The sequence below is a fragment of the Stenella coeruleoalba genome (genome assembly GCF_951394435.1).
Source record: "Stenella coeruleoalba genome assembly, chromosome: 6".
Taxonomy (NCBI): Eukaryota; Metazoa; Chordata; class Mammalia; order Artiodactyla; family Delphinidae; genus Stenella; species Stenella coeruleoalba.
The window spans coordinates 99,758,401-99,781,489 of NC_137151.1; the positions used below are offsets into that span (position 1 = coordinate 99,758,401).

General features: G+C 39.8%; 1 protein-coding gene across 2 annotated transcripts in view; it reads left to right on the top strand.

Moving 5' to 3' along the window:
• The window catches only part of CCNYL1 (cyclin Y like 1), a 35,750-nt gene extending 12,926 nt beyond the window's left edge, over positions 1 to 22,824 (top strand). Inside the window, exons 4-10 of one of the 2 annotated variants that reach the window (XM_079923719.1) lie at positions 4,297 to 4,397; positions 8,159 to 8,194; positions 10,387 to 10,438; positions 11,398 to 11,517; positions 15,761 to 15,927; positions 19,194 to 19,356; positions 20,883 to 22,824. In XM_079923719.1, the coding sequence (XP_079779845.1) occupies positions 4,297 to 4,397; positions 8,159 to 8,194; positions 10,387 to 10,438; positions 11,398 to 11,517; positions 15,761 to 15,927; positions 19,194 to 19,356; positions 20,883 to 20,999 (756 nt within the window). In that variant the 3' untranslated portion in view covers positions 21,000 to 22,824. The remainder of the gene's footprint in view (positions 1 to 4,296; positions 4,398 to 8,158; positions 8,195 to 10,386; positions 10,439 to 11,397; positions 11,518 to 15,760; positions 15,928 to 19,193; positions 19,357 to 20,882) is intronic. The other variant, XM_079923720.1, reaches the window with a different exon arrangement.
• Positions 22,825 to 23,089: the final 265 nt, after the last annotated feature.

Below are 23,089 nucleotides of genomic sequence, written 5' to 3' on the forward strand. Positions count from 1 at the left end.
GCAGTTCTAAAGACATTTCCCTCTCATCTTCTCATTTACAATGTTGCTCTTAAACCTGTTGACATTGTATGATACATTGTTCATTACCGATTTTAGTCATTTTCCCCCATCCCTTCCTTCTCTGGAACCTTTTAGTACCTTCTGTCTCCCTGGGATTTTGAAATTTCATAATTTGGTTTGGTATAGACCTTTTTTGTGTGTTTCTTTGATATTCTGTTTTTTTCTTCCAGGTTCCTATTATTCAGATGTTGGAAGTCTTAGACTTACCAGATCGCTAACTTTTTTCCCCTCCTGCTTTGCATTTTCTTTTTGTCCTGCTTCCTGGAGATTTCCTTGACTATGCTCTAATCCTTCTATTGGATATATTGTTTTGTCTACCTTATTTTCAATTTATAGAGTTCTCTTATATCCTGTCATTCTTTTTTTCACTGATTCAATTTCAAGTTTTCATTTGCTCCTGAGTTTTATCACTCCCATCAATTCCTTCTTCCTGTTTTGTTTTTTTTGTTTTTTTTTAAAGCATCCTTATATTTTATTTTATTTATTTATTTTTTGGCTGCATTGGGTCTTGGTTTCTGCGTGCGGGCTTTCTCTAGTTGCGGTGAGCTGGGGCTACTCTTTGTTGCCGTGCGTGGGCTTCTCATTGCGGTGGCTTCTCTTGTTGTGGAGCACGGGCTCTAGGGTGTGCGGGCTTCAGTAGCTGTGACTCATGGGCTCTAGAGTGCAGGCTCAGTAGTTGTGGCACACGGGCTTAGTTGCTCTGTGGTATGTGGGATCTTCCTGGGCCGGGGCTCGAACCCGTGTCCCCTGCATTGGCAGGTGGATTCTTAACCACTGCACCACCAGGGAAGTCCCATTCCTTCTTCCTGTTTTGATCTCTTACTTGGGGGCTTCCCTCAAACGTGTGATGGTCCCTGGCTGGCTGTTAAGATCTAATTGGAAGCATCACTTGGACAACTCGTTAACTGATGGGCCTCACTGCAAGGATTTGGGGACCACGCCTCTGAACTCTGAGCCTGCCTTGGGTTCTGTAAGACAAACTGGTTTCTTGTTCCTGTCTTAGTCACTCTCTGTAGGTACCGAGGTTGTGCTTCCTCTGTTCTGCCATGTCAGTTACCACTCCTTTATCTAGTCTTTTCACCTTTCAAACATTAAAAATCATCTGCTGTTTATCCTGTCTTATGTATAGCCTTTTTAAAAAATGCCTTTAATTCTAATGAGATGATATCTCTGAAAGAAGGGGGAGAGGAAATAGATTTGTGGTCAGTCTACTCAAACTTAGATTTATTCTTTGACTATAGGTTCTAAGTTTGAAGTTTTAATTCAATATAATTAACGATATTCATTCAGACAATATTTTTGATTATACCTATAATTAGAATATTATACTTTTCTACTAAGGCCTTGAGTATGAATTCTGTTCAAACCACTCACCCTACCATATTGTCCATTAATGTGCAACATAGATGGAGTATTACAAATTTTTCAGTTAAAGTCATTGATTCTTAATAAACATCCAAAACTTGTGAAAAGGGGGAGGAAAAAGTGAACTTCAGCTTTATTCTTTTAATGGGTTAAAATCAGAGGCAGTAGGCACAATGGGAAGATTCATTGGGTGGGGGCAGGATTTCAACCATGATAAGTTTTGGGGGTTGTTACTTACTAGCCTCCTAGGTGTGATTATTTTCTAGTCTTCACCACTAAACCTGAAGTCTACTAAGCAACCTTTCCCCTTGTGAAGATTGTAAAAGTCCATCTATTCTGTCCTTAGTGCTGAATGAAGATAAATACTCTTCTTCAGTGACCAATTGAAATAATACCTATGAACATTAAACTGTCAGTAGTGTTTTTTGCTACTTGACTTTTTTTGTATTTGCATTTTATACCCTTATGTGTGCCAGTGTAGTTTATTGAGGTTGTGAGCCAGCAATGGTAAGGCTTTAATCATAAAGGACAGTTATCTTAAATTTTCAAGCAAGATGAGAGGAAAGTAATCTGCTGGCAGCTAATATATCTAGGCTTTGCTCAGAGGCTTCAATTCTGCCATCCTTTAGTGAATACTAGATGCTGGAAAGTTTGAATAGTTTCAGGAGTAGGCCTGTGGAAGTGTTTCTTTTGTAGGATCGAGCCACTAGACTGTAAGTTGCTGATACATTAAATGAGTCCCCATAGGACTATAGACCACATCTAATTAAAAATTTTTAATGTTTTAGCACTAATATTTCCAAAGACAAATCGATATACTTTCATAATAGAAAAAAAAATTTTAATAGAGGAAAACAGGATAAATAGCACCCGGAGCTCTACCAACTAGTCTATATTTTGGTACATTTCCTTACTATTTTTACTCCCCTCATATATACAGATTTTTGGTCAGAATTGACTTTTATTACGTGTAGTGTATGTCTTATTATACCCTAATAGTAGTGACCTTAAAAGATAACCTGCTTCGTTTAGAATCAAAGTATTTGAATGAGTGAATTTTCATTTTTCATGCTGTATCTGTTTTTTGAGATTCTAAAATTACACATTAACCAAATAACTTAAGGGCCATATCAGAGTTTTAGTTTAAAACATTTCTAGCTTGAAGGAGAAATTAGTCTTCCAAATAGTGGTACTTTTCAAATACGTTACATCTAGAACTTTTTGTTAATAAGGAATAAGTGGCCTTGCATAAAGCATCTGAAGCAAGCAGAATGGTGTTTTATATACCATTTGGGTATTTCTGATTATTGGATACTGGCAATTTTTATTTAAATGCTCTGTATTTTAAAAAGCATCAACTAGATTTTCTCCCTGCCTCACCTTTCATGTATTTGTGGAGGACGCCGATGGGAGAGTGTGACAGCATGGTGAAGACTGTTTTATATTAGTAGGAGGAAGGAAGGCTCATCTGAATTAGTAAACAAATGAAAACCGAAAACAAAACCCAGCTTTAAAATCGTTTGTATTCTGTGGTATTAAAGGATGCTACTATTCCTTCCAGTTGCTTTCAGTGATTGGGATTTGGTTATTGGCCTTACTTAAGGAAGAGAATTGTCCTAACATAGTTTAGGCCATTTTAGTATTTGACTATTGCCGTGTTCATGGGCTCTTCACAAATAAATGGATACTTCTAAAGTGTTTTAAAGATAGTTCATTCTCTAGAGGGTCTCAAAAAATTCTTTGTCACCTATCCAATACCACTGTAGATAAACTCTCACGAATTTGTATCTTTAGTAAGATTTACCTTCTAGTTGTAACTGATCTTAAATAATTTCTCAAACCCTTGTTGAATCCTAATTTGTTCCAGATTCTGTGCTCAGTAGCTGGAGGTAGGAGAAGAATCTTCCTAACCTGGAGAAGCTTGTTTACTTAAGAGAGTAGTACTATGCAAGCAGCTGAGACCATGGAACAGTTGGTAAATTAGATGTGTGAGTGTGCAGAAAGTGAGAAGTTTTGTGGTATGCCTGCTGGCAAAGGGATCCTAGAGGAAGATGGGGTCAAGCTTGCTGGGACAGGAGGAAGAAAAAGGCATTGCAGGCAGAGAGCAGCATGGGTGAGGCAGGAGTGTCAGATAACACAGAACAGAATTAGTACAATTTTGAAATGAATGGAAAGTATTCTCTGAGGTTCTCACTTGAGTAATGTAATGGCAGTCTTACTTAAACATGAAGTGAGAAGTTAAATTCTCCGAGTTGTTTTATCCGTTTTTTTGGATGCGAGAGAATCTTTAAGCAATACCTTTTTGTCCTCCCGATAAGGGAATTGAGGCCCAGAGAGACTTACGGCCCCCAGCTTTTTAGTGATAGAGCAGCTCTGGCATGCCCAGCCTCTGATTCGAAAACGTTTGTTTCGTCACACTGTCTCCTGAAGTAATACATTTATTACTGGTGTTCATTTACTGCAGTGAAATACTCCTATGTCGGTATTATATAAAGCATTACGTTTTATTGTAGTAAATGAATAGAAATAGGAAATCTCAGCTGCATTTCATTGCTTAAGGAAAAAACCCTGAAATCTTATTCTAAACTTTTTACATTATTATAAAAGGTAATTTATAATAGGTGCTTGCCAGGTTTGATTATAGGTACTATATCAAGGCAGCATTTTATAACTCATTTCTCAAAGCTCGTCTGTGGAAGTCAGAGTATAGAGGTTTCCCATAGAGCTGCACATGATATCACACTCAGGGAGTTCATGGAGTGTAAGAAAAATCTTAATGCTTTATCGTTTGACATTTTAACCAAGGAAAAAAACACACTTTTATAGGTTTAACTTACTGTGACATTTTCTTCTATTTCCCTTCCCCTTCAGGTATCTCCAGGGCAGCTTACTAAAAAGTATAGCTCATGCTCAACAATATTTCTAGATGACAGCACAGTCAGCCAGCCTAATCTTAGAACCACAATAAAATGGTGAGTACAACTAGGTTGCCAAGGGCTGAGTGACAGACCCCCTTATCGCTAAAAGCATCCTAGCCATACATAATTTCATTCATTTGAATTGTCCTTTTCAGTGATCAGGTTAAAAAACTGGTGTCAACTATATATTGATTTCAAGGACCTAAATATGAATTTTCAGTTTCCATTGTAATCTTAGAGTGCATGATAGAAGGGAAAGCCAGTTAGCAAATAAGAAATCCCAGAAATAGTATAAATCTTTATATGACGCATTTCTGTTGTTAAGACGTTGTTGAACATAATGAGAAAGAGAGGTACTTTTTATTGGCTATTTCTAGAAAAAGTTATTTCTTTATGAGCTGTAGTCCTAAAACAACGTATACTACTTTGGAAGCTACTCTTAGAAGAAGGAACAGATTGTCCCCTACTGGCACCAAAGTGAATCTGCATTTAAATTTAATTGGATTTTGTCAGATTTATCCCACTGTGCATTTTTTTTCCTGCACTATTTCTGTATGAAATTTTACTTCTCCTTCCTGTCCCCCAAAGAGGGGGAAAATATATCAAACCAGTCTTAAGAAATACACACTCAAGCTTAATTTCTTTGTAGATGAAATTTGTTCAACTGAGGTTTTAACTTAATAGATAGATTTAATTTTTGTTTATATATATAAATATATCTCCAACACACAACTGTATCAATCACAGCAGAGAACAATAAAAGAGATGAGGTTTCAGAAACATGGCTGTGGTCAGGCTTATACTTAAGAAGACACGAACAGTGTCATGATGACGAAAACTATTCCTTAATTTCTGGGAGCACTTCATAGTCCACAATTGGAGACGCACTTTCAAAACACCCTAATGATGAACCTTTCAAGTTTATTTAAGAGAAAAAAGCCAAACGGGATGCAGCGCTTCTTGCCTCCTCCCTCGCAGTTGTCCACGAAACATTAACATCTCCTTAGGATATGAACGTTGATTTTCCAGGACACAGTTTGGGAAATGCTATTTGAAAATATTAATATCCTTATCCTTAATTTTATTTTTCGTCTTAAGTTTATATGCTAATTATATTTTTAATTGGTTTTTAATGTGCCAGCTTTTTTTTTAGCTATTTAAATTATCAGTAACTTCTACTTTAATTAAAGACAGCAGGTTCACAGTCATAATAATGTAACTTTCCTCTCTTGCTTACAATAATAGTTGCAGTCAAATCATGTTTCAGCAAAAACTGAGCCCCATCTCTCTCTGAAGTCCTGAGTTTGGGCACTTATCACATAATCACTGAATGTTTTTATTCAGCCAAGACACTGAGTCTGTGGGTACAAAAACCACTCTGCTTTGGCTAGAGTCACAGCTTCTTTTGAATTCGAAAGAGTCTGATGTCCAGTATATAATTCAAAAGTACTTTGAAGATTAACCTTGCTCAGGGACTTCCCGGGTGGTGTAGTGGCTAAGAATCCACCTGCCAACGCGGGGGACACGGGTTCGAGCCCTGGTCTGGGAAGATCCCACATGCCGCAGAGCAATTAAACCCGTGCGCCACAACTACTGAGCCTGCGCCATAGAGCCCGCGAGCCACAACTACTGAGCCCGCGAACCACAACTACTGAAGCCCATGCGCCTAGAGCCCATGCTCTGCAACAAGAGAAGCCACCACAGTGAGAAGCCCATGCAGCGCAATGAAGAGCAGCCCCCGCTCGCGGCAACTAGAGAAAGCCTGCGTGCAGCAACCAAGACCTCACGCAGCCAAAAATAAATAAAATTAAATAAAATTAAAAAAAAAAAAAAGATTAACCTTGCTCAGACAAGTAGGTTTCATCCTTTTTTTTTCCAACCTAGTCTAATTTTTGGAAGTATAGTAAATTTTAATTTGCTCTCATTAAGTTTTAAAAATGATCATTCATCACATATATTATTGGTGAAATAAAGGTTTACTGAGAAAATAAATAGGGCCAGTTGGCTTTTAGGAATGATTTTGAAAATGTTTATCATGGGGTTAGTTTTCAGTGGGGTAGTTGTTCTCAGTGGGGTAGGTGAGCCTCATTAGAATCACTTATGCAACTTTTCAAGATATATGTTTCAGGATGCACAAAGTCCACCCGCCTGCCCCTGCCTCCAAGACACAGTGTCTGCCTGTCTGTCTGTCTGTCTCTCTCTCACCCATGCACACACACCTTTTGACAGGATGGGGAATGATGTGAAGCATGATCATATGGACAAAAGCATCCCGAATGATTCTCTGATGTTAACCCTAACTCATTCATTCCTAAACTTTGCTGCACACTGCAGTCATCTGGGGATCTTTAAAAACAATCCTGATGCCCAGGTCATACCCAGTGCTGGTTAAATCAGAACATCTTGAAGCAGAAGCCAGACAGTTTTTAAAGCTGCTCAGATGATCCCAGTGTGCAGCTGAGCTTGGGAGCCACTGTTTGGTTAGAGGGCAGGAAAAAGAGAACTGCTTCTGATAATTGGTGGGACCTTGGGTAAGTCAGTTTTAAGCCTTGGTTCCCTTATCTGTAAAATGGGTTGTTTAATTAAATGTCATCTACGGTTCAGTGGTCCTTTCCATCATAAAACTTGTAATTCTGTGATTTTAAAATCAATTTGAAGATGAAACTTTGAAGCACTATAGAAGTATCCATCTTTGATGCTAACAGTGTTACAGGCCTTAATACAAGTGCTAAGATTCTATAGACCTATTATAAAATTCAGATTTGCCTTCCCTCAGTTATTTTGAGTTTCATTTTAGGCACTGAGAACAAAGGGGAGCATAAAACTTAACCAGAGAACCCCTTTGTTGCCTAATATACAACATCTGTGAATAACTTAGGAATATAGTAACTTAAAAGAGAGTACTTAAGGGGCTTCCCTGGTGGCGCAGTGGTTGAGAGTCCGCCTGCCGATGCAGGGGACACGGGTTCGTGCCCCGGTCCGGGAAGATCCCACATGCCGCGGAGCGGCTGGGCCCGTGAGCCGTGGCCACTGAGCCTGCGTGTCTGGAGCCTGTGGTCCGCAATGGGAGAGGCTACAACAGTGAGAGGCCCGCGTACTGCAAAAAAAAAAAAAAAAAAAGAGTACCTAAGGACTGGTATCTATCTGTTCGTTAATACTTTATTTAAAATAATTTAGAAATACCTGTCATTAATAGTATACTGTGCAGTATTATGCTGTATTATTAGCACTGCTTGTTTCAGGATAGCTAGACCTATCATCAGTTTTGTGGCTATAAAATTTTGCTATTAAATTTTCTAATAATTATGTAAAAGTGATTTTAAGTCATTTTGGTATATTTATTATTTACTTTTAGGGAAATAATGGAAAACGGATGGGTAGGTGGATAGCGAACTAAATCAACTGAAATGCAGGGGCTAACAAAAAAAACCACACACACACACACACACATACAAACTACTATATGGCTTAAATTTAAGCATGTGTCTAGATAGATATAACTTGTACATGACAGAAAGTTTTGTGGGTAGAAGGACAAATGATGGGAAATATGTAATAATTTATATATTATAATAATCAACCAAACATGCCTTCTAACAGCATATCTAGCATTTTGGGTCTCCTAATTTTGCTAAAAGCCGAAGAACCTAAAACAAGGGGGAAAGCACCCATGTGGTACTGTTCTGAATTAGAGGATTTCAGGGCCACTGGACCTCTGAAAGGTCTTCCCTCCTTGCTAACCCCTTTTTAAAAATGTCTTCAGGCCTGATAATGATAAAAATCAGTTATTACAATGTATTTTTTTCCCTCCACAGTGTGACCTTAGCAATATATTACCACATAAAGAACAGGTGAGCTCTTTTAAAACCTATCTTGTTATTCCAGCTAATTAATTTACAAGGTATCAAGTTTAGTGTTAGGTAATAACTGTAGGCGTTACTGGCATAAGCTTTTATTATTAGAGTGCTTTTATTACAATATTGAAGTGAATCATTTTTATCTTAGGACTCTTAATTCTTAAGTTACCGAGCATCCCAGAGTGTTTGTTTATATGGGTTATATTGATAATTTACTGTATTAGAAATTGAAATTGAGAATTTAAAAAATTAAATCCATTGTATGTTAAAACAGAGTTTTCCTTAGCACTATGGAAATTTTGAGCTAGATAATGCTTTGTTGTGGGGTGTTGTCCTGTGTGTTATAGGATATATAGCAGCACCCTTGGCCTCTGCTCACTAGTTGCCAGTAGCACTTTCTTCCCTCCACATTACGAAAACCAAAACTGTCTCCAGCCATGGCCAGAAGTCCCCGGGGGGGACGAAATCACCCCTGATTGGGAACCCCAGTGTTTAACATAAGTCATTTTTTTTTAATGAAAAATAACTATTTTCCACGACAAAAAATGTTGAGAGAAAAGTATCTCCTTAATAGAAGACAGCTGATTCTCATATCTATTCTGTCTTCAGTCATTTGTTTTGAAGAAACAATAGGAAGACGATCCAGCCACGTGCAGATATATAGTTGGAAAAGGTGTATTTTTAAAGCCTTCAGATAATTTGGTATATTCTTTGATACTGTACCAAAAGTCTGCATGTGCTAGTTTCTTAAATTAGTTAAAATGGAATTCTAAATCATATCAATGAACTTGTAGTAAATACTATGTTAAATTAATACCCATTGATCTGTCATGCATACTGAGTAGATCTTTTTACCTGTACGTGACTTTATAATATTATACGTTGGTCATTTGGAAAGTATTGGTTCACATTTCTTTAGACAGTGTCAAAAACTCACTTTTGTTAGTATCACCACCAGTCTTACCAGAAAAGTCTTTTAAGTATTGAGAAGTTGTCAAGTTCACAATAGAAGGTACAAGTTTTCCAAAAATCCTGATATTCTTAGCTTGATGGCTTGAATTTTATCATTGGCAACAAGTAACTTTAGAGTTATTTTCCTTGAAGTGACAGGCTCACTTTGTTCATATTTGAAAGAATAACTGTCAGTTGTACATTCAAATAACGACGGTGTTCGATGAAAAAAGTGTTTCAAATAAAGATGGTGTTCTATGAAAAAAATGACTTACCACTAAGTCACAAGTGCTTTTCCTTAACACAGCCATATTTCAGTATGTAAAAGTGCTTAATGCATACTTTCCACTTATTCAGAATATTAAAAAGAAGGACCAAGGTTTAAGAACACTATTAATTTTTACTCTTTTATCAAGGATGTTCTTAAAGCAGAGTTTTAACTGCAAGTGGCAGTGAATAATTGAATGACTTCTAATTCAGTTTGGTACCACTGCCTTGATTCATGCTCAGAAACCAGCAGTTTTACCCACTTTTGCTTTTATACATCCATAGCAAATGTCACACAGTGTGAAGGGCAGGTAGTGTCTTAGTATTCTTACAAAAGCAGTTTTGACCTCTTGGGCCTCCCGAAGAGGGGATAGGGGAGAATCCCAGAAGTCTGCAGACCACATTTAGAGAACCGCTGTTTAAATGAGCACAATGTATTAGTGTGGTGAAATTTTAAATAAAAAGCCTGGTTTCTTTTAAAATAAAAAGACAATTACATTTTTAACTCAAACTATTTAAGAGACAGGAAGAAATACACAATAAGAATATAAAGAACTAAAGAGAAAAAAAACGGGAAAAAACCATGAATGTCATATTCACATTCATTGAAGTTAGAAGAATTTATTGCCCACCACCACTGCTTTATAAGATGTTCTTGCATATTCCAGTGTGAGGTTAGAGGAGTGAAAATATATTGGCTTACTAGCATTGCCTGTTAGGGAGGGTCAGTGCTTATTAAGGCAACTCTGGCTGGTTGTTGTAGAAAAGATTTCACGGAACTTGATGTGCTGAGTAAAAATAGGTCAGGAAACCTTTCTAAGGGCGGAATCCAGGAGAAGAGTTTATACTATACTGTTTGCTTTGTTGAAGGTTAAGCTTCCTCTACCCCTCTCTCTACTCCTAGCAGATATTTTACTAAGATAGTAACTCCTGAATTAATTTTTTAAATGCACATTCTTATTTTATAGAGATGCAGATAGATCCTTGGATATTTTTGATGAGAGATCACATCCACTCACAGTAAGTGTCAGTTTTATTGAAGTTGTACTTTTCTCTTATACAGTTGTGTTTATTTCATGCTGATTTGCTTTGAAATTAATTACTAGAAGAAAATTACTTCCTCCAACTCGAAGTCAAATTCATCTTCCTTTAAGTCTTCTTCCCCCCGCCATGTTGTGTCTAGTCATTTTACCGAAGGCATGTTGTATAAGGGGTTGATGGATAAGAACCGAGTTGCACTTTGTATGAATAGTGAGCAGGTAAGTAAACATACCCAAGTAACAGAAAATGTATCTTTTGAAAGGATGATTTTCCATAGCATCAAACAATATAAATATTTATAAATAAACCTAATATGGTAAGACCTTTAAGAAGAACATTAGAAAACTGTTTAAATTTTAAACCAATTAAAATGACCAAGTTTTAAAATTCACTTCTTCGGGTGCTGTGTGGCCATATGTGGCTGGTGACTGCTGTATAGGACAGCATATTCTTAGAGCCTTATGGTTACAGGACACTGGAAATGTGTGACAGAAAATGTGACATATGGTGATCAGCAAGACTTTTGAGCCTAAAAATATTGGGTTGGCCAAAAAATTTGTTCGGTTAGTAAATATATTGTCCAATAAAATTCTTGGTGAAAATGAAAGCTGTGTCTTTTATTTTTACTTAAAACCAGTTGAACTTTTTGGCCAACCCAGTAGTTTACATTTGGTTAGAATTCTGTGGGGAGGAAGGTGGAAATACATAAATTTTCTGAGGTTGTGCCTGTATTTTTCTTTAATGAATGGTGGTGAGTATTGGATCTCTGTGGTATTTTAGGATCCCATTGTTTATATTTAAAAGGCTACAAGACATGTCACCCAATCAAAATTCTTTTAAGGGGCACGTGGGCCCAAGTGTGAAGACTGCTATCTTAAGGGTACTTTTAAGTATTTTTCTTCAATGGACACTTATATTGCATGTTTTCTCCTTTTCAGCGAGAAAAAGTTCCAGAGGAATACTTTAAGCATGATCCTGAACACAAATTCATTTACAGATTTGTTCGTACTCTTTTTAGTGCCGCACAACTAACTGCTGAATGTGCAATAGTAACTTTGGTAAGATTTTTTCTTTCATAAAGCATCTGTAGAAATTTCTGTCTTGTACACATGGTATGGTCCTGTTTTTCCCAAATGAAAGTAGGTTCCTGAAATGATCATTAGAACTTTATTAAGAGAAACCTATCAAAAGAAAGTAAAGTGTACACATTTGAGCTTTAATAATCATTATGATTTTAAATGTTGCCATTGCTTTTCTCATCACAAAACAATTGCTATTAAAGGCAGCAGGAGAGATTTCTGGCTTCTCCTTCCACACCTGAGGACACACATGCACGTGCAGTGCACACACGCACACACAGACGACGCATGCTGTGGTGGTAGGGTGGGGCGATAACTGAACTATCTGGTCCACAGGCAGAAACAGGTTCCGTGTAGTCTGAAGCTGAGTCCCAGACTGTACTTACTGCCTAGGCAGTTCTGATGTGTGTCCTGATTGAGAACTACTGCCCTCAATTCTCTGTTCCTCGGATAATGGTGTTAACCATCCCTGCTGTCCTCTTACTGCCTGCATGTGAAGTTGCCCAGGATTAGGGTGCCAGTAGTGCTTCAAAAGGCTTTACTCTAGTTAGCCTGCTAAGCTACAGCTGTAAGGACCTTTTTGTCATCCATTCTGAATTCCTATGGTAAGATTTTATCATTTGAATAATAAATCATATTCAAGTGAGAGGTAGTTGGGATTGTTTTACTCCTCCCTATAGCAAACCTGTAGGGGGGAAAGTCAGCTGCATGGCCTGCAGGGAAAGAATACTTAGGCCATTCACTGCCTGCTCCTGTCAAGGCAGAATTTAGGAGAGGAGGCTTGTCCTTTTGAAGAGAGACCCCTCAGTGGGTACTGGATCAGACACAGGCCTTTTCTTGGAGCTACAGGCCACTTGGAGTGCTTAGCACATGCTTGAGAGAGGCAGGAATGGTGCTTGCATGTGGAGAGCTAGGAAATGCAGGAAGGAGAGCATTTGGGTTGGAAGAGGGGCATTTCTTTGTAGCCAAGTTAAGCTTGCTGTACCTGCGAGACAGCAGAATGGCAGTGTCTAGTAATCATTTGAATATATAGCATTGGAGCATGAATCTGAGTTGGAGGGAGGGAATTAATTGTAGCTGTTCAAATGCAGAGAAAGTATGTAAAATAAAAAGTGGGTGGGCTTCCCTGGTGGCGCAGTGGTTGGGAGTCCACCTGCCGATGCGGGGGACACGGGTTTGTGCCCCGGTCCAGGCAGATCCCACATGCCGCGGAGCGGCTGGGCCCGTGAGCCATGGCCGCTGAGCCTGCGCATCCGGAGCCTGTGCTCTGCAACGGGAGAGGCCACGGCAGCGAGACGCCCGCGTACCGCAAAAAAAAAAAAAAAAAAAAAAAAGTGGGTAGAAGATGGATCTGTAGGGACTATCAGCACTTAAGGGACAAATCCCCAGAGGAGCCGCTAGAGTGGTAGGAAACCCAGCAGAAAATCATAAGAGACACCAGGAGAGGTTCAAGAAGGAGAATGTGGTCCAAACGCTAAATGCTACCAAGAAGTTGCTCATGTCATAAATACCCACCGAATACCTACTCTGTGTCACTTTTCTACATGTGGGGGGTGGAGGAGAGAATAGGTTGGATAAATAAAGTTCTTGCCTTTATGGAGCAACTGTGGAAGACGTAAATGTTTTTTTTTTTAATTGGAGTACAATTGATTTACAGTGTTGTGTTAGTTTCAGGTGTATAGCAAACTATGTTTTTTTTTAATGAGTATTTTTAATTTTTATTTATTTTTATTTATTTTTTTTTGGTGGTACACGGGCCTCTCACTGTTGTGGCCTCTCCTGTTGCAGAGCACAGGCTCTGGATGCGCAGGCTCAGCGGCCATGGCTGACGGGCCTAGCCGCTCCGTGGCATGTGGGATCCTCCCGGACCGGGGCACGAACCCATGTCCCCTGCATCGGCAGGCGGACTCTCAACCACTGCGCCACCAGGGAAGCCCCAATGAGTATTTTTTAAAAGGTGACTATTTCAAGTAGTGGTAAAAACCATGAAGAGAAAGCAAGGTAAAGAGATAAAGTGATTAGAGGGGCTTCCTAGAAAGATCAGGAAGAGCCTCTCTGAAGAGGTGACGTTTGAACCCAGCACCTGGCTGAACTGAGGAAGAGCAGGAACGCTGGCATTACGGGCAGAGGGGACGAGGGCAAGGCTCTGAGACAGGAACATGCTGTGTGTTCAAGGAAAAGCAAGGTGGCCATTGTGATCAGAGTGAGGAACGAGGGAAAGAACATAGGTGATGAGGTCACAGAAGGACAATGCCGTACCGCACAGGGCCTCGTAACTTGCAGGCCACGGGAAGAAGGTATTTGTTTGATGGGAAACCTCTGGCAGATCTGGAGCAGCCGCATAAAGTACTCTTCATTTAAGAGGCTCTCCTGGCTGCTTTGGGGAGAACAGACTGTACTCTGTTGGGAGGCAGAGTGGAGGCAGAGAAGTTAGGCAGTGGCAGCGATACAAGTCAGAAGTGACAGACAGAAAAGCGGTCAGGGTACCAGTGAAGGCAGAGATAACAAGAAATTCTAACAGATTGGAGCAGGATAACTCAAGTGCAGGTTTTTGGTCCCAGCGACTGGGCGTGTGGCAGTGCTCTTTCAGTATGAGGGAAGGCCTGGGGAGTGGAGCTCTGGGATGAAGAGCTCTGGGTTGTTTGTGTGAAGGCACCGGTGACCATGGCAAGAGTAGCCTCTGTAGAGTGGTAGCAGCAGGAGGCTGACTGAAGTGGGTTAAGGAGAGGATGGGAGATGAGGACGCTGTCTGGGGGACAGGCGGGGGACAGGCTGGGGACGTGTAAGCATTCACACTGGAGGAAGCCTCTGACAGAGAGGGAGAAGTTGTTCAAAAAGAGACTAACTGTGCGAACAGTGTTCTGCGGAAGTGAGATGGGATCAACTTCATTCAAAGAAGAGTTAGCTTCAGTGAAAAGAAAGAAATCTCGCTTCCTCCGAGACAGGAGGGCAAGTGGGATAAATGAATATCGGCACGTGTACCAAGTTTGCCAGTATAAAGGTGAGAGGAAGTTGAGAGATTGCCAGTGTCGTTTCAGTGCCTCTGATTAGTCCCACAAAGTAGAGAGTTGAACCTTGCAGGGAGAGTCGTTCTTAGGGTACTAGAGAGTGCTGAGTTCTCTGGGGAATGGGAGCAGAATTTCACTAAGAACATATAATCTCAATACCCGTGTTTGAAAACACAGTAGAGTTTGGGGAGCGTTGGCGAATCTGAGCTGTCAATCTGATAACCCTTCAGAGAGTAAACATACTCTTTAAAACTGGACATTTTTCTTTTTGTCAAATGGCATATATACTCTTCTGCAGAGGTAACAACAAATCACAGCTTACCTCTATAATCTTTACTCAGCTGTTAACTCCATCCAGTTCTTTGTAGGATAGACATTTGATACATGTAAAAGAAACCATGAAATCATCTCACAAACCAGCAGGTTTAGAGGAGCCCCAGGGATACAGACACAGGCAGCTCTTCCCGCCTTAAAACCAAAAGAATTGACTAAGCTGCAGATTATGGAAGACAGAAATGAATAATGAAATGATAATGGAGATGTGAAAAATAGGGGATATGAAAAGGACTACCCTTTGTATGCATGTGTGTTCCTTAAAAAGGCACTAAAATACGGGAATACTCCACAGTTGTAAAGCCCCTTTGTACTGCCTGTCCTGCTGTGCCACACAGCAGCCACTGGGAGGCTCTCTTGACCACCAGTTTTCATCTTCAAGTTCATGCCACAAAAGGACTGGTTACTCTGAAGAGAAGATAAAGGTGTGCTCAGTCTTACCAGAATTTTACACACTCAAGCATTATGTAGAATCGCCACGCAGCCACCACCAGTCTGGTAGGTACATTGCACGTGGTAGGCACTCAAGCATTTACTGAACAGTTGAAATCGACCCTGGGCTGTATGTGCTGCCCTTTACAAGGGGGTAGGTAATAATACAACGCGTGTCTTTAGAATGCCCTTTGCCGAGATGTCCTTTCATTCCTGTGACCAAAATTCGCTTGGAAATTCACACGGGCAGAGTAGAAATATCAGACTAACAGAAACATCTGACTTACAACCGTGACCTGGCCTCTGGCCTTGGCTTGTCTGAGCAAAGTCTTTGCAGAACCTAGGAATAAAAGGCATGTCAAAAAGAGATGAAATCTGTCATTCCTAACAGTTCTTATCACAGCACTTAAACTGAACTAAAATCAAAGATCAGTGCTCTACTTTTGCAGGTTTACTTAGAAAGGCTTTTAACTTATGCTGAGATCGACATTTGCCCCACTAACTGGAAAAGAATTGTTTTGGGAGCCATTCTTCTTGCCTCCAAGGTTTGGGACGATCAGGCTGTATGGAATGTGGACTACTGCCAGATCCTCAAGGACATTACAGTTGAGGACATGTGAGTTTGTAAGGTTACGGTGAACTTTGTAACCATTTTCCAATGCCTCATTTGCTCCCATAAAGTTTACATTTTAAGAAATGTTACATTGTGCAGAGAGCTGAAATAGACATAAAATTACAGCCTTCCTTCTATCTAGCTGTAGTATAACAACTTGTATTTCCCCTCATTAATTGGTAGGTCTTGATGTGTTATTGTTGTAATATTCTGCTTAATAAATTGAAATTATTTTTCTGGTGGTTTTTGCCAAACATTTTACAAGCTCACTACCAGAACAACATGGTACAGCAAGTAACTTCACAGCTTTCTTAAAGCTGTCCACCAGGTCCAGTCCATTTTTAAGGGGCACATGCCTGGTCTTTGAAGCAAGTGGCCACTGTTAAGGTCTTAGGGCCTCTAGACTACTGACAGGTTATAATTTCAACCTGAGTCACACATTGTGTATTTGCTTTTGCTGGTCTTTTCCTCCTTTTTATCTGAGGTTCTGTTGTTACAGAAACTATGATGTACAGGTAGCCACATATAAAGGTTTCAGATCCCTGTGTTCCTGTCTCCTCCCCTAAAGTCTGCTGAGTTAGGAAACACCTGCCTCTCAGGTAGGCCGGGAAGCATCACTGGGGCCTCACCCAGGGCACTCAGCAAACACAGCAGCAGCACTTTGTGGGGCCTTGAGTTAACTAGGCAGGTTCTCCTCACAGATGGCACGCTCACATTGGCATGAAACACCAGGCTTCCAATCTGGCTCTGGTGAAGGGCCCCAAGGGTGGGAAGCAGGATGAGCCAGAGAGGTAATTCCAGCAGACTCTTGAAGTGCCCGCTTGACAGTGAAAATGTCTTTGTGGGTGGCATTCAGGAAAATGTGAAAGGACACCTGTTGATTATATTGGACAGCAGAGGCCGATCAAGATGGCAGGCAGGGGCAAGAGTTTGTTTTTGTTACCTTTGCCCCTTACTCTAGATAATTCAGAATTACCAAAGTGCATATTTACAGCTGAAGCGAGGAAAGTTGTGACTAAGAGATGGGACCAGTGACTGTCAGTAGCTGTCAAAGTGGCTTTTGGTGAAAATGTCCACTTCGGTGATAATGTAAACCGGGTGGTCATGGTGATATTGCTGGTAGCAATCTTAGCAAACAGTGTAACAGCAGATAATGAATTTGAAATGAATAGAAGTACTTTTGGAAGTTGCAGAAACTAAAGTGACGTTGACCAACACTATCATCAGTCTTTAAACTGGTCCCTTGAAGGAAGGAAAATTTGTAATCGTGAACACCATCCCTGCCCTGATGGCAGCTGAAATTTTCTCAGAATCTGCAACTGAGCTGACTGGGGCTCTGGTTCCAGGTACAACATCAGAGAACATGCAGGGAACTGTGTGGGTGTTCATAGATGTGAGCCCAGGAGCACTGGCGGCAGTGTCCAGCTATGAAGAAACTACTTCTAAACAACACTTTTCTGTGTAGAACAGAGAATCACCAGGAGTTATGTTTATAATAGGCTGCTTTTGTTTATGATCTTTGGAAGTCGGAAAGCATTACAGCAAAGTGTTTAATAGACATTTGTTTCATCCCTCTGCTGTTGACCACTATTTGTAATGGTCTCATTTTGAGTCTGAATTGAAAAATTGCTGCCTATCTGCTTTTCTTTAAAACTTTCTAACATCTATGTGTCTTGTTAAATATATATTTCCCTTCAAAAGAGTAAGTTAAACTGAGCAGCTGCTGTTCAGAAAATTTGCTGCACCTGTAAATGGTATGCTCTTCAGCCATCTAGCCATTTAAAAAACAACAAAAAACACAGAAGATGCATATTCTATAGGCATAATGCTTTTCTTCAGTGATTAAAGCTCTATTAATAGACATGTTAATCCTATGAAGTACTGTATTTCCACACAATTAAAATGTATTAGTGGAGAAAATATAAAAGGGATAGTGAAGTGCATTTATTCCTGTAGTAAATTAAGTCCTGATTAGCTGATTATCAAAACATTATCTGATTTACATTTCTATAGACTTCTGGCCGTATGAACAGGAAATTAATTTTGGAAGTAGGTTCAGTTAGGTTTTAAAGTTCAACAAATGAGAAACCTCATTTCTGCTCATACTCTGCTCTCCATACAGGAGAACATGGAGCATTTGTTGATTTATCCAATGGATAAAATATTAACACTTTAAAACCAAGAAACCAAAGGTATTGTAAAATAAGCCACTCGCATGTTTGTTTGGGTATTTATCATTTTTATATAATCAACTCTCTAAAGTGATTGCTGTGAAAAGTGGTAAGATTTACTCTAATTTTATAGTTATTTACTTAAACATTTGGCAAGCAAATGGCTGGATATGGTCATATAGCAGAAGCCTGCTCCCAACACTCTGCTTTCCCACTTCATTGAATTCGCTCCCTGTGGGCGTGTGCAGTCTCTCCTGGCACCTGGCAGGGGGCGGTAGGTCTGAACATCCTGGGCTGCTCTCCTAACACCGGGGGAAAACAACTGCTCTATCAGAGGTCATACCGTAAAGTGGGTTTAGTCTAGCTGAGACATAATCTTACTGCCTTCCTAAGCTTAAAAAGTGCATCCTGTCCTGTCATGGTGACAACAACTCACCCTAGTAAGGTTAAGGTGAACAGAAACTTGCATTATGTCCTTTGACACAGCCCCATGCATTGTGGCGGGGGCGGGGGGGATTCCCTTTCCCATCGAATGTAGCTTATTTATTTATTTACTTGAGATGAATCCTTGTTGCCTCAAGAGTTTTCCCCCCTCAGAGATAATAGCAGTGGCTCCCGATGGATCCATTTGTTGCCGTGGTGATGTGCCCACTCCTTTTGTTGGCTCGCCTCTACTTCAATAAGCCCCTTCCTGTCATCAGCCCGGTAAAAATGTCTGCAAGTTCTTCAGAGCTAATAAACAGCATACATCATTCCTTTCATCTGATCACTATAGCGGGGCCTTGTGAGTGAGTGTGGAGCATGAATCGTACAGCTGCACTAATGGAACTCTGAAGAATGAGCCCCTGAGTCAGCAGCATGAGTGCATAAGAGGGCCATAACCTCTTCCCCCTTGTCCCAAACTCAAAGTGCTGGGACGCAGAAAGGACCACAAATAGCTGTACCTTGTTTGAACATTAGGGTATTAATCCAGCTGGGTAGCCATTATTTGTTTCAAAACAGTATTTAGAGCCATCCTAGTAGCTCAGAATGGTATTTTTGAAGATAGCCCAGTTGACTAAAATTGTCCTGTGTTGGTTTTGTCTTCTCGTCCCCCAGGAATGAGATGGAAAGGCACTTCCTGGAGCTACTTCAGTTTAATATTAATGTTCCCGCCAGTGTGTATGCCAAATACTACTTTGACCTTCGCTCCTTAGCAGATGACAACAACCTGAATTTTCTATTCACTCCTCTTAGCAAAGAAAGAGCACAGAACTTAGAGGTAAGGCTGTGAAATCACTAACTGGGGTTTTCTGTCAGCCACCGAAGCCACATCTGTAGCTAAATTATATTAAGCAGTGATTAGGAAAATGGAAAGCTGTCAACAGTTTGAAGAGCTTATTAACCCGTTGGCATCATATTTCCTGTGTCTTTTATGGTTTATACAGGGATCTCACATTATAAAAAAAAAATTGTCTCTTCTGTAACCATAATTCAGAATACTTTAAATCATATTTAATCTGTTCTTAATGGTTTTCCCTTTGAACCTCTACACTTAACATATAACCATACATGAATAATTTCTTAAAATTGTATCCCTAATCATATGTACCTACATAATCTACTTACCACTCTTAACTGTCTTTTTTTTTCTATATATAATTGATGTTTTGGACTATTTCTACTATTTCTACTGTCTTGATTTTTTAAATAAATAAATTTATTTATTTATGGCTGCATTGGGTCTTCGCTGCTGCACGCGGGCTTTCTCTAGCTGCGGCGAGCGGGGTCTACTCTTCATTGCGGTGCGCGGGCTTCTCATTGCAGTGGCTGCCCTTGTTGCAGAGCACGGGCTCTAGAGCCCAGGCTCAGTAGTTGTGGCGCACGGGCTTAGTTGCTCCTTGGCATGTGGGATCTTCCCGGACCAGGGCACAAACCCATGTCCCCTGCATTGGCAGGCAGATTCTTAACCACTGCGCCACCAGGGAAATCCCTCTTAACTGTTTTTTACTCAGCTTGCAGTTCGTGTGTGTGTGTGTGTATCACAGTTCAGTCCCATGAGTTTATTAGACAAAGCATCGGTGGCTAACCTGAGAGACCTATACTTGGAAGGTAAAATGTGGGTTCAGATACTGGATGTAGAAAGTACATGAGTTTTTAATGTAAATGGTAACGTACATGGAACAAAGTAATATTTATGGCTTATGATTTTTGGTGGGTATACAGCAAAATTCACAACTGAAATGAACACATTTAAAATTGATACTTTCTGTGGTACCTTGGTGGTACTTTAGAATAAGATGTTTTTCTACCATAATTTATGTGCAAGTGAAATAGCACCTTTCAGCGCTTCAGTCATTAGACCTCTCCTACCTTCAGCACATACCTACCTCATTAAAATTTTCTTAGAGTATGTAATAACTAATGAAAATTGAATAGAAGTTGAATAGCTGAGTAAACACTGATTTTGCCCAAGTGTATGTCCATTACGTTTAAGGATCAAGTGTGTAGGTAACAGATGATATTGCTATTAGGAGCCTATCATTAGGAACCCAATTTTTAAGTAACTCCAAGTTATTAGGGCAAGTTATCCCTTGCCCCAGCAATCTAATCATAGCCCTTAAAGGTTATCACCTTAGAGAATTGTCAGTTAGTGTAGATATCAGCTATCCAAAGTAGCAGTAACTATGAACTATCTAAACGAATGTAGATGTGTGCCTTATCAATGATGCTTTTTTGTTTTTTTAAGGTCCGAACATTTTTTTTTCCCCTAATTGTACCTATGTTCTACCTGATTGACTTTCCTAGGCCATTTCCAGATTGTGTGAAGACAAATACAAAGACTTGTGTAGAGCTGCTATGAGAAGGTCTTTCAGCGCTGATAATTTCATTGGTATTCAGCGCTCCAATGCCATCCTCTCTTAAGGGAGAAGTGAGGGGTTGTAACATCATAAACCCCTCGTAACAAGGACTGGAGAAATATCACCTCTCCTGCTCAGAAACCAGCAAAGTTAGTATTTTCACCTTAAAGAAAGACATTGAATTCAAGAGACTCATGGACAAGCGAAGATTATGCTGTAGGAAAGAACGGGACCTCGTCAATGTAACACACTCTTCTGTCCTTTTTAATGTAAACAGAGTTACAAAAACCACTCCAAAGCGAAAAGCTCCCAATCCACGCACAAATATCTGCTTACTGTGTAGGCCGATAGCTGTGAACTATGTGAGGTTTTTTAATTAATAGTTTAAATTTTTAGACTTTAAAGACACTAACTATATAATTTTTCCTGTTTTTCTTGCCTCACTGTCCCATACTGCTGCATATTCCTTTAGAATCAGTGCAGTATTACCATTAAAACATGTGACTCCTAACAACTCATAAAGCCAAACTTAGGAACAGACTGTTGTAGCATCGTTAGGTTTTGAAGGGTTCTTCCTCCCTACTGTACCACTGAAGCTGCTAGTCATTATTGGCAATCAGTTTAAACCAAAAAGCTGCTGAATAACACTTGTCATCCACATTCTTTGCAGGCAGTACTTATTAGCATATTAGCATGTTTGGGATCATAAACAGAGAAAGTAGGTTATTTACTTCTATTGGGTCCGTGATGCATTTCTTGTTAACTATGATGGTGCTTCTGATTTTGTGATGATTTTCCTCTTTGTTACATACTTGTATTAAAGGATATTTTCATAATTCCAGCCAACATGGTGGTCCAGTAATTAACAAGCCGGCAGTGAACTAGAAGGTGTCCCAGAAGTCTCAGTGAAATTGCAAGCCTGAATATAGTGTGCTTGGATACTCCAGAACACTGTTGCAGAATTATAAATGCTACAGACTGGCAAAACGTCACTTGCAAGTTTAATCGAATTTCTTCTAAACTCATTTAGGTTTGTAAATTTTAAACATTAAGCTTTTAATATTAATGTTCTGTTTCAGCCCCTCTTGAGGATAGCAAACAATGGGCTGAAATAAAAAATTAAGAGCTTAAGGTCAGAATGGCCATCATCAAAAAATCTACAAACGTGCTTGCTTCGGCAGCACATATACTAAAATTGGAACGATACAGAGAAGATTAGCACGGCCCATGCGCAAGGATGACAGGCAAATTCGTGAAGCGTTCCATATTAAAAAAATTAAAATCTACAAACTATAAATGGAGAGAGTGTGGAGAAAAGGGAACCCTCTTGCACTGTTGGTGGGAATGTAAATTGATACAGCCACTATGGAGAATAGTATGGAGGGTCCTTAAAAAACTAAAAATAGAACTACCCTACGACCCAGCAATCCCGCTACTGGGCATATACCCTGAGAAAACCATAATTTGAAAAGAGTCATGTACCACAATGTTCATTGCAGCTCTATTTACAATAGCCAGGACACAGAAGCAACCTAAGTGTCCACTGACAGATGATTGGATAAAGAAGATGTGGCACATATATACGATGGAATATTATTCTGCCATAAAAGAAACGAAATTGAGTTATTTGTAGTGAGGTCATACAGAGTGAAGTAAGTCAGAGAAAAACAAATACCGTGTGCTAACACATACATATGGAATCTAAAAAAGAAAAAAAGGTTGTGAAGAACCTAGGGGCAGGACAGGAATAAAGATGCAGACAGAGAGAATGGACTTGAGAACACGGGGAGGGGGAAGGGTAAGCTGGGACGAAGTGAGAGAGTGGCATGGACATATACACACTACCAAATGTAAAACAGATAGCTAGTGGGAAGCAGCCGCATAGCACAGGGAGATCAGCTGGGTGCTTTGTGACCACCTAGAGGGGTGGGATAGGGAGGGTGGGAGGAAGACGCAAGAGGGGGGAGATATGGGGATATATGTATACGTACAGCTGATTCACTTTGTTACAAAGCAGAAACTAACACACCACTGTAAAGCAATATTATACTCCAATAAAGATGTTAAAAAAATGAGTTTAGAAGAAATTCAATTAAACTTTCAAATGATGTTTTGTTAAGTTGGTGGCATTTACACTTCTACAAGTTTCAAAGC